At 47.7% G+C, this 17,128-nt stretch overlaps 1 protein-coding gene across 1 annotated transcript in view; it reads right to left on the reverse strand.

Annotated features, from left to right (window-relative positions):
• SCN4A (sodium voltage-gated channel alpha subunit 4) overlaps positions 1 to 17,128 on the reverse strand; it is a 191,949-nt gene that overhangs the window by 107,828 nt on the left and 66,993 nt on the right. The window contains exon 2 of the mRNA XM_075350297.1: positions 2,410 to 2,726. Within this exon, the coding sequence (XP_075206412.1) occupies positions 2,410 to 2,667 (258 nt within the window). The 5' untranslated portion in view covers positions 2,668 to 2,726. The remainder of the gene's footprint in view (positions 1 to 2,409; positions 2,727 to 17,128) is intronic.

A 17,128-nucleotide genomic window follows, 5' to 3' on the forward strand; every position in this document is an offset into this window, starting at 1 on the left:
GTGGGGCTGCCGCTGACCCCAGTCCCTGCCTTGCTTCAGCTGAATGTGCGTCAAAGAGTGCACATCCAGCTGAAATGCTTCGTGGCTCAGAAAGGACACCACCTGACGTGAGAGCTGGGGAGGGTGAGTAAAAAATGTTTATTCCTTTTTCCGGCAGACAAATATATGAGTAGAAGCCCAAGAAGGCGACATATTACAAGAAGGAGGACATATATACCAGGAAGGGGACAAGAACCAGGATGGGTACATATATATCAGAATGTGCCCAGGAGGGGGATATTTATACCAGGAGGGGCCCAGGATGGAGCATATATAACAGGGTGATGACATATATAAGAGGAAAGGGACAGAAACCAGGATGGGGACATTTATACAAAAATATGCCCAGGAGGGAAATATACATGCCAGGAGGGACCCAGGATAGGACATATATACCAGGATAGGGACATATATACCAGGAAGAGGACATATATGCCAGGAAGGGACAAATAAACCAAAATGGGGACATATATACCAGGATGGGCCCAGTTGGGTGACATATATATATATATATATATATATATATATATATATATATATATATATATATATATATAAAAGGAGGGGGACATGTATACCAGAATGGGAACATATATACTAGGAGGACATAATACAGAGAAGCAGTGTGTGTGTGCGTGTGTGTGTGTGTGTGTGTGGGCAGGATAGTATACAGAGTGGTAGTGGGTGTGGGGCAATATACAGAGGGGCAGTGTGTGTGGGAGGATATATATAAAGAGGGGCAGGATAGTATACAGAGGAGCAGCATGTGTGAGGGATATTATACAGAGTGGCAATGTATGTGGAGGGATATTATACAGAGGGGCAGTGTCTGTGAGGGGATATTATGCAGTGTATGTGAGCAATATTATACAGAAGGGCAATGCGTGTGGGGGATATTATACAGAGGAGCAGTGTGTACGAGGGGGATATTATGCAGGGGAACAGTGTGTGGGAGAGATACTATACACAGGGGCACTGTGTGGGGATATTATACACAGGGGCATTTTATGGGGGTATATTATACAGAGGGGCAGTGTGTGGGGGGGATATTATACACAGGCAGTACGGGAGAGATATTATGAAGATGGGTGGTGTAGCAGGTCTATTATGAAGAGGGGTGGTGTATTATTAATTTTCTAAGGGAAATGCTTCATTTTCTGGAACAACTGCCAAGGTGCTAACACTTTTGGCCATGACTCTCTGTGTGTGTGAATATGTATACGTATGTGTGGGTATATATACTGTATAAACTGTATGTATATATCTATACCTGTTTTTCCAAGCGTGGCGGTGAGACTATGGAAGATGGAAGGGTGGAAGATTTCAGGTGTGGAGGCGGAGCTGGGGTGGAGCCTGGTTAGAGTTTCAAGGAGGGCCCAAAAGTTTGCCAGTATGGGGCCCTGAAATTCCTAATGGTGGCCCTGTCTAACCTTACAATCATTATTGTGGGGCAGAACTCCAGCAAGGTAAAGATTTGAAGATTTCAGGTAGGATTTGCAAATGACTGTAAAGCTGCATTCACATGACCATAGATGCTCCCATTTGAAACAGTCGGATCAATTTTGTAAATAACACACTCGTCAAAGTTTGATCAGAGTGCCAGCTTAGTGTGAACTGATTCTCCTGGATGAGAGAATCAGAGCACACTGTAAGGCTGCAGTCACACTTGCGAGAGACTCGCGCGAGTCTCACATCGCATCACCCAGCATGGCCACACACTCTCCTGACAGGAGTGGGTCAGCTGCATGTATTTCTATGCAGCTGAGGTGCTCCTGTCAAGGGAGCTGCAGGCCATTTCGGGTGATGTGATGCAAGACCTTCTCGAGTCTCCAGCCTAAGGAGAAGCTGACATCTGACTGCAGTCTGATGTCTTCCATTCACCCATAGACTTGCATGCTGAGCTTTTTTTCCTCATGCCAAATCGGCATGAGGAAAAAAAGGTCTGATTGGCACTGACTCATAGTATAACATTGAAACATCAGATAGCACTCGTTTGAGTTAAATGCTCATGTGAGCAAGCCCTAAAAAGGATAACTGTCTAATGGGCCTACCGTAAAACAGTATCCAATCAGACCCATATACCAGAAACATTGAGTTGATCCTGCTGCTCTTCCTTTGACCAATGTAAACCAGTCTTTTTCATCTAGATATCCTAATTAATATCCACAGGACTTTACTTTTCTAAGATGACCTGCCATAATTATATGTGTAAATATTATATGCAATGTATATATACACACACACACACACACACACACACACATACTTACACCAGGTCAAAAAATGCACAGAAAGAACATAAATGAAATGATAAATTCTTTCAATCTCAACAGAATCAAACCAAATAGTCTCAGAAGATCCACTTGTTACCTTTTGGTTACTGTAAAAAGGATCCAGATCTTCCAGGGCGACCCCAATAAGTTCTGGTGGTGGATCACCATAAATAAGTGGTAGGCTTTTCCCAGCCTCCAGGCCATTGTTGGGCTTTCGCACCACTTCATCAAGAACCTCAATCTGTTTGGCTTTGCGAATCTCTTCCTCTTCGATTGTCTTTTCTATTTTTGCAATGGTTTCTTTAGTAAATCGCCGCAGGCTGTCAGGGCCGGGAGGGTGCATTTTGCCGGCCATATTGTCATTCTGTATTTAGGCAAAGTTAGTTATGGCGTGTGTGCCTTACAATCTAAAACCTATGATATAAAAAAAAAAATGAATATCAGAAAAGTTATAGAAAGTAGCAGGCAAGATATAGTGAAATAATGTAAGGTGATTACATTCTTATAAAAGTAACGAGCAATCATTCAAGTAATCAACAATCATTGACAAGCAAGGCTCAGAAAGGAAATTAAGATTTTTTTCTTTCCAGATGAATGGATCGCACTGTGTCCCTCAGGGTACTGAAACATTCACGTTGCAAAAAAATCTACCACAGTTGGATTCATTGCAATTTTTTTTGTGGTCGCAGTACTCTCACGGTCACAATGGGTTAGCCAGTGTGAAGGGCAATTTATGTTAGTGACTTTTCACTAGACACAAGCAAAACGTTTCGCAGTATCCTGTTCCGGCATCCATGTCAGTACCCTGTGGGAAATAGAACATGGTCCTGGAATCTTCCTCAGCCGGCACTCGAATGGTGGCATCTTTGGATGCCTCTGGGCCTGAGGCTCTGGCCCAAGCCACAAAGTCATGAGAGGCACCCAGGACACCGGTATTTGAGTGCCGGCCGAGGAAGTTTTCAGGAACTTGGCATGTTTGCTTCTGCAAAAACTATACAGGGCTGAATTTCCCATAAGGTCAACCTGGGCTATGGCCTAGGGCGCAGCAATTAAGGGGGCATATATACTGTATATATAAAAGAAACAACCTATTATTTACAAGTTTTTCAATATTATTTTGAAAAGGTCATAAAAAATGTTAGGTTTCGTTAATTTACATTTATATACATTAAATAAATTGAGCGGTACATTTATGTTGCCCGTCTCTACAGATTGCACTGTCTTGCTCAGTCACAGGCTGAGTCACAGGGGGCAATGCTGAAGTTACTTACTACAGTACTTACTACAGTTTCTGGCATCGCTGCCCCCTCTGAAGATGTCCTGGGTGAAAGACTTTAGGGAGTGGGAGATGTAAGTGCAGCGCTGGCTAACTGCTTTTATCTACGCCACCGCCAAAGCTTCTAACTGTGACAGAAGACATTCTAAGAAGGCGCAGTTAGTAGCAGTGAGTGACATCACCACCAGGGGGAGGGGACGTAGGATTATGTGCTTTGGCCTAGGGTGTAGAAATGTGTACATCTGGCCCTAACTGCAAGCGTCTATTGACTGAACCAAAACTGCATCAGAACTGTGTGTGAATTATGTATCAGGCATAAAGTTGTATACATCATTTACAGTTTACACTTGATGCTTCAGTTGAGTGACTTTGTGTGTACAAAATGGAAAATGGTTCCAAATTCATGTCCTGAAGTCGTTGGTGCCACTCGAACTATTAAGTGCTGTCGTTTCTGGCTTCCTAGGCCCATCCTATAACCTTTCTGCCCTGTAGATTATTTGGTGATGTATAAATTAGTTTATAGCGTTCCACTGGTCTCGTAATCTCATACAGACAGGAGAAAGTGAGGACCTCTTAGCAATGGACTGCTCTGAAGCGTTTCCAGGCACAAGGCTGACTCCTCAGCTGCCATCCCAGATCACCCATAAGGGGGGTCAAGTTTCGGCAGTCTGATGACTCTGTTCATTCCTTCGGAAGAAGGAATGATGCATAAACCAAGAGACGCATGAGGAGGGCTGGGAGAGTAAAAGAGAGCACAAACTAACATCCGGGGTACTGAAGCCAGCCCTCCCTCTTCTGCATACTCTGTCCCATTCCCTACTATTTTGCACACCTAAAAATGCCCTCGCTTCCGCTCCTAACTAAATTCAATCTGGAGCTGGAATTACTCTTTCTCCTGTCGGCTGGATTAGCTGTGAACTGATACCTTCCTTCAAACATTATAAAGCATGTGGACCAGTGCCAGCCCTCTGACCTGTCTCTTCCAAGCTGCTCCTTTTTGGATCAAGCCTCATCTTCATTTTTTTCTTTCTTAGATCTTCTGTGATCATTAATGTCCACATTTCAGCTACTAATTAATTGAAGAAATACACTTGACAGATTGACTGAGCTAGATACAATGCCAAGCCGCATAATACTTAGCCAGTAGTGATGAGCGAACTGCTCGGGTGCTTGGTAAGCGGAACGAGCTTTGTATTCGTTTACAGAGTATAATGGAAGTCAATGGGGAACTTAAGAATTTTTCAGGAAGATTGACAGAGATTAAATCATCTGTCATGTGCAGGGAAAGCCGAGGACTCAGTGACCAAGCTCCCTTCAAAGGCTGGGATGCTACCTTTGACTTACTGTACATGCACGTCAAAGGTAGTGAAGGGATTAAGGGCGGCTTTGCACGTTGCAACATCGCACGTGCGATGTTGGTGGGGTCAAATTGAAAGTGACGCACATCCGGCATCACTTTCGACGTCGTAGTGTGTAAATCCTAGATGATACGATTAACGAGCGCAAAAGCGTCGTTATCGTATCATCGGTGTATTCTCCGACATTTCCATAATGCTGGTGCAGAGACAGGTACGATGTAGTTCCTCGTTCCTGCGGCAGCACACATCGCTGTGTATGAAGCCGCAGGAGCGAGGAACATCACCTTACCTGCCTCCCAGCTGCAATGAGAAGGAAGGAGGTGGGCGGGATGTTTACATCCTGCTCATCTCCGCCCCTCCGTCGCTATTGGCTGCCTGCCGTGTGACGTCGCTATGACGCCGCACGACCCGCCCCCTTAGGAAGGAGGTGGGTCGCCGGCCAGAGCGACGGTCGCAGGGCAGGTAAGTGCATGTGAAGCTGCCGTAGCGATAATTTTCGCTACGCCAGCTATCACAAGATATCGTACCTCCGACGGGGGGAGACTATCGCGTGCGACATCGCAGCATCGGCTTGCGATGTCGCAACGTGCAAAGCCCGCCTAAGAGAACCTCAGCATACAGACCTCATCTGCAACAGCAATAGTACTAAAGCCACATTATAACTTGAGACACAAATTGTGTTTTTTTTCACAAATAAGACTCACAACCTTTGTTGATTTTTGGCTTCCAAGAGAGGAGTAAGCTAGAGAACAGTAATAAACATTTTTTAAAGCTCATCTACATACAGTATATTACAAAAGTGAGTACATGCCTCATATTATTGTAAATATTTTATTCTATCTTTTCATGGGACAACACTGTAGAGATGACACTTTGATACAATATAAAGTAGTCAGTGTACAGCTTGTATATCAGTGTAAATTTGGTGTGCGCTCTAAATAACTCAACACACAGCTATTAATGTCTATACCGCTGGCAAGAAAAGTGAGTACACCCCTATGTGAAAATGGCCAAATTGTGCCCAATTAGCCTTTGTCCCTCCCCGGTGTCAGGTGACTCATTATTGTTACAAGGTCTCAGGTGTAAATGTGGAGCAGGTGTGTTACATTTGGTGTTATCGCTCTCACACTCTCTCATACTGGTCACTGAAAGTTCGACATAGCACCTTATGGCACCTCACATTTGTGATACACTGTACAAGATTATGTAAGGGTATAAGCATAGGTTACTGTTACACCAGAAGCGAGAGAATACCTGGTGAGTGACGCAACACAAAAGGAAAACCAGGGAAACAATACATCGAAGGCCCTGGCGTTACAGAGAGAGGAGCAGGTTCATCTCCTAACACTCAACTGAGGCTGATCCCTGAGCTCCCTAGCATCTTTCTCTTTCTCGTGCGCCATCATGTGCCTAGGCCCTTGCTGTCCCTGAACTCACTTGCCTAGTGTGAAGGCCAGCGAGACGCTAGTCTCACCACTACAATAAAACATCACGTGGAAAGTAAGAAAAACAGGTGGGAAAAGACATAACAAAAAGCAATCGACAGCTTCTCCAGCAGGAAACTGAAGTGAACATCCCAGACACAGGCTCCTCCAAAGTGAACAGTGTAGAATAAACTATAGCCGCCATATGGACAAGTGATAAGCGGATACTTATAGCAGAAGGGAGTGGTTGCAGCTGAGCTTACAACTACCTGTTAGATCACAGCAGGACAGAAAGGAACCTTAACCTCTTCAACACCGGATGGAATAAAATAAGCTCTGGGTAAATGACAAGTGGACACTAAACAGGATCTACGATCAACTTTATGCTGTGACCTTCTGATCCCTGAGATCACATCAGGCTGTGACACACTCGTGACAGTTACATGTTTGCATAAGTTTGCAATAGGGACAATTGTAGCCCTTATTGTGGTCTTGTGCATCAAACTGTTTAGAGAAAGACCACCTGTACACTCAGTTGCTTATGTACTGAAAAAGAATTTGTCAGTAAGATCAAACCCACTCAAACTGCATAAACGAGCATGCAGGTCTTTGAAAACTAAATAAGTCGACGCCTTTATATCTTCTACCTGCTGCTGAATTACCGAGAAATCACTGCTTTAATTCATATGCAAATAAGAAATTAAGTGCTCTGGGTGTGACAGAGCACTTCAGCCTCATTTACTCAGTTGTTTCCTTGTGTAGCATCAGCCTTTTTAGCTTGATTGATAGCTCTCTGTGTGTATGATGTCAGGCATCAGGCAAGGAAATTACATAGTGAGCCACCAATCAGGCTAAAGAGGTGGGTGCTGGTTGGGGAAACATCTTTAGGAGGCAGAGACTTAAGAAGTGCTTTGTCACGCCTAATGCACTTAACACGTCATTTGAATATACATTATAATGCTGATCTCTTAGAAATACAGCAACAGATAGAAGATATAAAAGGTGCTGATGGCTTTAGGTTTCAAAGACCAGCATGCTCATATATGCCGTTTTGGGGTGGATGAAGGGGGATCTACAGATTTCTTTTACAGAGGTATTTTAATCTTAGATATTTATGGCATCTCCCTTGAGATCTGGCTATGTGCTCTGTTTCTTCTAAAAAGCCTATAGAAGAGAATGAAGAGACCACCAACTGCAGCAACCGCACCACCAGTCAGAATAGTATGCTAAGGGACACTATTCTGATATGTGTATGACCAAGAGATGGGACCGGCATCTATCTGATATTTATTACCAGCAATATTGCATAGACACCACCATCAGCCATACTACACCCCATCCTGGTCCACCATACACGGCGCAGAACCCTAACACATACAATCTAGAATGGTCTGTAAAGATATCTCTTCTAACTACAGTAAACATGTATGGCCATACATTAACATAATACATAAATAACGTTAGTGGGGATACTGTTATCATTGTGGCGCCTTTTAGACCAGAAGTTTCAAGTTATGCCTTTCATTTTTTGCACTTTTCAGGATTGTTTGAATTTCACTATTGTTTATTTCATGACATTTAATTTTATTATGCTGGTTGATAAGATCAGGACAATACTATATTTTTATTGTTTATTATTTTTTCCTACTTTTGCACAATAGAAAACCCATTTAATTTTTTTACATAATATTTTTTTTCTGATAGAAAAAGGTTTTTGCTTTGTGTTTTTTTTAAAACGGAATCTGTCAGCAGGTTTTTGCTGCCCCATCTGAGAGCTGCATAATGTAGAGACAGAGACCCTGATTCTGGCGATGTCACGTAGTGAGCTGTTTAGTGTCATGACGCATCTATAAGGGATAAGCAGGTTATCCTGTAAAACACACCCCCCGTACCATATCTACCTAAATGAAGACGAGAACCACGACTTTATTGCAGGAATGGCCACAGTTTTATCTTTACCGTATATATGTATACCAAACTTGTGGCCCAACATGCCACTCAATTGTTAAACTTAACCTTATACATATATACCCGTATAACCAGAAACACCGATAGATCCGTCCGAGAGGCAAACCATCATTCCTAACCCCCCGGCCGTAACCTCCAAACCGGCCCAGAGGACCACCTCGGCCGTGACCACCCGGCCCGAGGTGAGGGGTAACAACGTTCCATCGTTAATTACCCCTACCCAGAACCTGCGGGACCTCCGCCCACAAGTTCCCATCCACTCCGAAGCCACTCCCCTTGAGCGACTTCGTACCAACAAGCCGACTGTCGGTACTCCCAACCTCTCAGACGGACCTATCACCCCGCCACAGGCCGGCCAAGTGACACCCTTACTTGGCCCGGGCCCCCCACACCCCCAGTGCTTGCTCTAGGCCATCCCTCAAACCCAACATCCATAAATCCAGACCCACATCAGTCAGGTGAACCCCATCTCTCCTTAGATACTGCTCCGTGGACTCCTCCAATTCTCTATGCCGCACCACCAACCCACCATTTCTCGCCACAAACCTGCCAATAGCCCGGTTCAGCTTGCTCCGAGCCCTATTAATATGGTCCACCGACCTCCCAAAACGCCACTGCGTCCGAGCTATAATGTCCGACCAAACGATAACTATGCCCGGGAACGCCCTCCACAAATGTAACAGGTCCAGCTTTATATCCCTTTTCAATTCCCTCGCCGACCTTACTCCCAAATCGTTCCCTCCCACATGCAAAATTAACACATCAGGGACACGATCCATACGGCTATAATAAGCCACCTCAGGGCGCACCCTACCCCAGGTCATGCCCCGAATTCCGAGCCACTTTACTCGAGCTTCCGACACCGACACTCCGAGCTGCCGACCGTCACGCCGCACATCCGCCCGCAACGCTCCCCAATACACATAGGAGTGCCCGAGGATCCACACAAGGCGTGGACCTATAAAATACAAAGACCACGAATAAAAACAGCAACAGCACAAGAAATTGCCCACAAACCGGCATCTAACACCAACCTTGAATCCCCCACCCCTGACCATCACCTGACCAAGTGAGGCCTAATGTACAAACGGAACCTGGAAGACTCCCACCTCCCAATCCGCCGGATACAATCCTCACTCAAGCCCCACCTGGCGGCCTCCGTTGCCGCCCCAATCCGGAAGGAGTGAGACCCGTACTCACGTGGCTCCTCCCCCACCCTTGCTAGAGCCATCTTCAGCACCGCATTGAATTGATACCGCGACAAAGCCAATCCGTCCGTATGTCTAAGAAAAACACCAGGGTAACCGCCGCGCACCTTTAAAAACTCTGACACATGTAACACTGGGCACAACTGGTGCCCCGGTAAAGCGTACAACACTACTAAGCGCCCCCGGCCCCTCTGATCCGTCTTAGAAAAACGAAGCCGACATTCCACTCTATCCTCCCCCAGCATCACATCACCCAACAGCAAACCACCCATCGCTTGCTTAGTCGGGCTGACCAATTCGCCAATACGAAAGGCCCCAAAAAACGCCAGTACAAAAGCTACCGAGAACAACACCCGCTCATAAGGAGACGAACACAACTCCCCTAAACACCCCACCAAACGCACCAACAATGGCAATGACACCGGCCGCCTACAGTCACGCGACTGAGCCCCTTTTCGAAAACCCTTCATCGCCTGTCGCACCAGAAAATCCTTAGTCGCGTCCCGAACCCCTTGCATCTGGAACAAAAAGGCCAACGCCGCCAACTTGCAACCAATCACCGAAACAGACCTGCCTTCCGAAAAATCCCCACTTATTAACATCAGTACCCCCAACACTCGACCCTGGTAACCCGACTCCATGAACTCCCTACTTTCCAACTTTGCCCATTCCTGCCACACCGCCTGATATCGGCACCAAGTAGCCTCAGACACCGATCTCCGAATTCCCTCAAAAGCTACACCGATGCCAGGTCCCACAGCCAGTTCGGGCAAGGTTCCCCCTCCGCGTCCGCTTCCGGCACCAGCTTCCTGAACCTGCAAAACTGAAACCGTGATAGCGCATCAGCCACCCCGTTGCGAATCCCAGGCACATGCCGAGCCACCACGCAAATGTTTAACTCCAAACAACGCAACACTAGATGCCTTAAATACCCCACAACCGGCGGGGATTTTGCCGACAGTGCGTTGATGGAATGCACCACCGCCATGTTGTCACAATGCATGCAAACCCTTCTTCCAGCAAAAACAGGGCCCCACAACTCCACCGCCACAATAATGGGAAACAATTCCAACAGCGCCAAATTCCTCACCAAACCTGCTTCCACCCACCGCCGCGGCCACTTTCCCACGCACCAGCGCGTTTGAAAAATTGCTCCAAAATCTGTCGTCCCAGCCGCATCCGTGTACAATTCCAGCTGGCTATTGGACACCGCCTCGCTCATCCAAAGGGTCCGACCGTTGTACCGGTCCAAGAACTCCTCCCACACCAACAAATCCCCTTTCATCATTTTTGTCACTCTGACAAAGTGATTTGGAGCTTTTACCCCTGCGGTTGCGCTCGCCAGTCTCCTATTAAATATCCGCCCCATCGGCATAATGCGACAAGCGAAATTCAATTTTCCGAGCACTGACTGCAACTCGCGCAACCGCACCTTCTTGGCCTGAGACAAAAACCGCACCGACGCCTTCAAATCCAACAGCTTTCCCTCCGGCAACCGGCATTCCATTGCCAGTGTATCAATTTCGATACCTAAGAAACATAATACCGTCACCGGCCCTTCTGTTTTGTCTTTTGCCAACGGAATACCCAGGCTCCGCGCGATCCGCTCTAACGTAAACAACAACAAGGAGCAAACCGAAGAGCCCGCCGGACCCACGCAAAAGAAGTCATCCAAATAGTGAATCACCGAATGGACTCCTGCCACCTCCTTGACTACCCATTCCACAAACGTACTGAATGCCTCAAAATAAGCACACGAAATGGAACAGCCCATCGGCAGGCAACGATTCACATAGTATTCACCATCCCACATACACCCTAAGAGATGAAAGCTCTCTGGATGCACCGGGAGTAAACGAAAAGCTGCTTCCACATCCGCCTTTGCCATCAGGGCCCCCCGCCCCACTACCCTTACCAGCTCCAAGGCCCTATCGAACGATACATAACATACCGCCGACAATTCCGGTGATATCCCATCATTCACCGACAATCCCGCCGGATAAGATAAATGATGAATGAGCCGAAATTTGTTCGGCTCCTTCTTAGGTACCACCCCGAGGGGGGAAATCCGTAAATTAGAGAATGGCGGGTCCTGGAATGGGCCCGCCATCCTCCCCAACTCCACCTCCTTCTGCAGCTTTTCCTTCACCACCGCCGGATGGTCTTTTGCGGACCGCAAGTTTCCCGGGCGAAACACCGGCGCCTCAGATTCAAACGGAATCCGAAAGCCCTCTGTAAAACCACGTTCCAACAACTCCGCCGCCCGCACATCCGGGTATCTACTTAAATAGGGAAGCATCACCTCTACCCTCACTGGCGTCCTCCCTTTTTCCAGACCCCTCCCCCGCCTTTCCTTTGCCTTTCTTGAAGCACCTGGCCAGAGGGTGGGACCCTCCACATCCGGAACACTCGTGTCTGAACCGACAAGAGGCCCCGAACTTACACTGTCCCTCGTTATACTGCCAACAAGCTCCCTTTTTCTGTCCAGCCGAGGACCCGCCACTCGCACCCGGGCTCCCGGCACCCCCTCGAAAGGGCTGAGCCGGCGCCGTCATTAACCGCATCCACAAAGAAATATCCTTGTGGCCCCACTGGACTCCCGGCCGCAGAGCCTTCCGCTGCCGGAACTGCTCATCATATCTCAACCACCCCAAACCGCCGTATACTCTATACGCTTCCCCTATCGCGTCCATATATCCAAATAGGGCGGAACAATGCTCCGGCTCCTTTTCCCCGATCACACTGGCTAAGATAGCAAAGGCCTGCAACCAATTGGTAAACGTCCTCGGGATCAACCTATACCGCCGTTTTTCCTCATCCTCCTTCTCCTTTTTTGTATCACTAGGTTTCACCTTATCCAAATTAAACTTTTCCAAGGGAAGCAGGGAAAAAATTTCCACATACTCCCCCTTCCAAATCTTTTCCCTCACCTCCTTTTTCAAATGAACCCCTAACTGCCCTTCAAAGCACACATAAATTTCACTCCGTGCCCTATCATCCAAACGCACTACCTCATCCTCCTTTTCTTTTTCCTTTTCCGCCTCCTTACTCGCACCCACGGAAGCCGCCCCACCAGCCTCCTGTCCCGTACCTGCCGCCGAGGTCGTGTCCCCCGCAGCAACATCGCGCACCGGCGCTTCTGTCCGCACCACCTCCGTGGGGCCCACCCACGCCCCCACCGGAGCCCCAGGCCCAGTCCGACTACCCCGTTCCGCAGACAACCCCTGCAACACCCCCAAAAGCTGCCCCCAAAACTCTGGACCCGGTAAACCAGACTGCCCGACCGCACTCGCCCCCAGCGCAACGCGTCCCGCGACGGAACCCCCGCCCTCGCCCGCGCTACCCACAGCATGTAACATTTCTGTTGTCTGCTCACCAGGCTGCCGTTGAGCCGACGCCGGAACAGCCGTGCCACGATCTTCCAGCTGCCGCTCCGTCCGACCTGCCGCTGCTCCTTCTTCCTCGCTGGAGTCTGATGCGCTGCCGAAATCCTCAGGGGGGACCAGCGAGGGGACAGCCCGCACCTGGCGGCCGTCGACCCCCACGGTCACCGCACCCCGCTCGTCCGGGCGACTCCTGCTTGACCTCTTCCTTTTCTCCCGCCGTGGCGCCCTGCCGCCGTCTCTTCCTGCTGTAATCGTGATATCCTGCTGCGCCGCCCCTTCTCCTGTCGTCCTCAGTGGGCTCCCTCCCTGCTGACTGCCGGAAGGCCGTGCCGAGCTTGCTCCTCGCCGGGACCCACCCCCAGCACGCTTCTCGCCGGGGGGGACCGTGACTACCGATCTCCTCTGTGCCTGCGGGCCACCGTACCCCTCCTCCGATCTCCTGACCTCGCCGCTCACATCCGCTCCCGTCCCCCGTCCTGTTGCTCTCCCCTGCGGCCTGCAGGGAGTCTCCTCCGGCAATCCGGCACGCCGAGCGCCACCCCCAGCCGGCACATCACTGGGGGCTGCCGTCATCCATGCTCCGGCCTGGTGCTGCGCAGGCCGCGGACCGGAAGTGGGCCTCGCAGAGGCTCCGCCCACCCCCGACCCACGGGATCTCCGTCGCGGATTCCTCCCGGTGGCCGGCTGCTCCCCTAGGTTAGTTGGAGGGCTCCGCCGCTGCTCCGGAGGGTCCCCGCAGGGGCTCCTTGATCTGATTCTCCCCCTCCAGCTGGGGGAGTAGCGCTCCGGCGGTCGCGCCCGCCGAGCACGTAGCCACGGCCCGGGCGCTGGAACAGCAGGCGGCGCCGCTCCAGCCCCACAGACCGCTGCCAGCTGCTGCCTCAGGGCATCCACTCCCATGACCTCGGATGCCCCCCGCACCATCTCCAGGAGTTCAGCAAGGGCAGCCATGGCAGGAAGCAGCAGCAGCACTACGTCCTGGGACACAAAGATCAATCGACGAAAGGGGAGGTAAACAGCACACCCCCCTCTCTTATACCTCTCCCAACACCCCACCCCTTCCTTGCTCCCCCCCAATCCCCTTACAGCTCCCTACTACCAATCCTGTACTCCCACACATCCCCCATCCCATGCAAACCTATTAACCCTTTCCTAACCTTGCACCCTCCCGATCGTCATGGGGTCCATTCACCCCTATGGGGCTCACTGCCCTTCTTTTTCATAAAATCAATTTTTTTCTCAGCTGCGGATCTAGCAGTTATACACAGCTCATGAACATGCTGGACTACCTGGCAGTATGCCAAGTAGAACCACAACTGTTATAAACTCACGAGGTAAGATTCAAAAGAAACCACCTAAACAAACCTCTATAAAAAAATATCCTTTAATATTATTCAGTAAAAACAATATACGACACCAATGTCAAATAACATATAAAACACATGACAGTGTATTAGTGAGAGGTCTAATGAAGAGCAGGAAAGGCGTGCAGGAATAGGATGATAGTTAGATACACTCTAGATGATCTTAGAGGAGCTAGATGATCCTCAATTTCTCCTGCCTGACTGCGGAGGGTATTATAATGTTTTGAACACCCCCCGCTCCGGGTGGCTGTCCCTTGCTATCCCTGTTCTTCACTGGCCTGAAACCCACCACCAAACCAGGTGCATTGTGTAAGACCAGGACAACGTAAAAAAATACAACTAATTATGTTGGTTCCTGAACAAGACTGGATTCTATATTTCAGTCTAGATACTGTATAAACAGCAGTTAGGAAAGAGTTACTGGGTCCACCAAGGCTGGTACCCACAGCTTCTCCCGACGCGTTTCCCCCCCTCCTAACTGAATGGTCGGGGGTTCATCAGGGGTAAATATCCAACAACACCTGTGAATATGTGAGGTATTTTTTGCCTATGACTCCCCCATATGATGATCGACATTCTGCCTTTGTCAACTGAGATAGCTTCCCTCTATCTACAGGGACTTATAAGCCGAGTTAAATACTCATACTTATGAGGAACATAGTGATACATACAGTTAGGTCCAGAAATATTTGGACAGTGACACAATTTTCGCGAGTTGGGCTCTGCATGCCACCACATTGGATTTGAAATGAAACTTCTACAACAGAATTCAAGTGCAGATTGTAACGTTTAATTTGAAGGTTTGAACAAAAATATCTGATAGAAATTGTAGGAATTGTACACATTTCTTTACAAACACTCCACATTTTAGGAGGTCAAAAGTAATTGGACAAATAAACCAAACCCAAACAATATTTTTATTTTCAATATTTTGTTGCGAATCCTTTGGAGGCAATCACTGCCTTAAGTCTGGAACACAGGGACATCACCAAACGCTGGGTTTCCTCCTTCTTAATGCTTTGCCAGGCCTTTACAGCCGCAGCCTTCAGGTCTTGCTTGTTTGTGGGTCTTTCCGTCTTAAGTCTGGATTTGATCAAGTGAAATGCATGCTCAATTGGGTTAAGAACTGGTGATTGACTTGGCCATTGCAGAATGTTCCACTTTTTTGCACTCATGAACTCCTGGGTAGCTTTGGCTGTATGCTTGGGGTCATTGTCCATCTGTACTATGAAGCGCCGTCCGATCAACTTTGCGGCATTTGGCTGAATCTGGGCTGAAAGTATATCCCGGTACACTTCAGAATTCATCCGGCTACTCTTGTCTGCTGTTATGTCATCAATAAACACAAGTGACCCAGTGCCATTGAAAGCCATGCATGCCCATGCCATCACGTTGCCTCCACCATGTTTTACAGAGGATGTGGTGTGCCTTGGATCATGTGCCGTTCCCTTTCTTCTCCAAACTTTTTTCTTCCCATCATTCTGGTACAGGTTGATCTTTGTCTCATCTGTCCATAGAATACTTTTCCGGAACTGAGCTGGCTTCATGAAGTGTTTTTCAGCAAATTTAACTCTGGCCTGTCTATTTTTGGAATTGATGAATGGTTTGCATCTAGATGTGAACCCTTTGTATTTACTTTCATGGAGTCTTCTCTTTACTGTTGACTTAGAGACAGATACACCTACTTCACTGAGAGTGTTCTGGACTTCAGTTGATGTTGTGAACGGGTTCTTCTTCATCAAAGAAAGTATGCGGCGATCATCCACCACTGTTGTCATCCGTGGACGCCCAGGCCTTTTTGAGTTCCCAAGCTCACCAGTCAATTCCTTTTTTCTCAGAATGTACCCGACTGTTGATTTTGCTACTCCATGCATGTCTACTATCTCTCTGATGGATTTTTTCTTTTTTTTCAGCCTCAGGATGTTCTGCTTCACCTCAATTGATAGTTCCTTAGACCGCATGTTGTCTGGTCACAGCAACAGCTTCCAAATGCAAAACCACACACCGGTAATCAACCCCAGACCTTTTAACTACTTCATTGATTACAGGTTAACGATGGAGACGCCTAAAGAGTTAATTGCAGCCCTTAGAGTCCCTTGTCCAATTACTTTTGGTCCCTTGAAAAAGAGGAGGCTATGCATTACAGAGCTATGATTCCTAAACCCTTTCTCCGATTTGGATGTGAAAACTCTCATATTGCAGCTGGGAGTGTGCACTTTCAGCCCATATTATATATATAATTGTATTTCTGAACATGTTTTTGTAAACAGCTAAAATAACAAAACTTGTGTCACTGTCCAAATATTTCTGGACCTAACTGTATGTTCTGAGTAGCTATGTTATCCCTATTCTAGACCAAGACATCACTCCCTGAGAAATAGGAGTAGCAATATACCTGCTTACATGTATGCCTTTTCTTCTAACTACATAGGTGTCTTCTACCCTGAATAGTGATATCTTCTCTCTGCTGAGACAAGAAAAGTGGACCACATAAGGTAGAAATATAATCTAGACTGACAATGGCTATCCCTGTGTATGCCTTTTTGGGAGGGAACACTGATAGGTGGGGACAAATGATTTATGTGATCTTGTTCCATTTTAGGAGGACACGACTAGTCCTTTTAGGAGACTGTACTCAGACAGATCAAGCAAGCACGTTTTGCTGCAACCAGTGTATTAATCTTGGATGTTGTTCCAAGTAAGTCGCCTATATTGAGGAGACTTTTTGGAGATGAATATTGAATTTATCTATTTTAAAAGACACCTTTTGTCTGTTTTTTGTTTATTCACAGGTGTTGTTGGATATTTACCCCTGATGAACCCCCGACCATT

Source organism: Anomaloglossus baeobatrachus, chromosome 5 (assembly GCF_048569485.1).
Source record: "Anomaloglossus baeobatrachus isolate aAnoBae1 chromosome 5, aAnoBae1.hap1, whole genome shotgun sequence".
Taxonomy (NCBI): Eukaryota; Metazoa; Chordata; class Amphibia; order Anura; family Aromobatidae; genus Anomaloglossus; species Anomaloglossus baeobatrachus.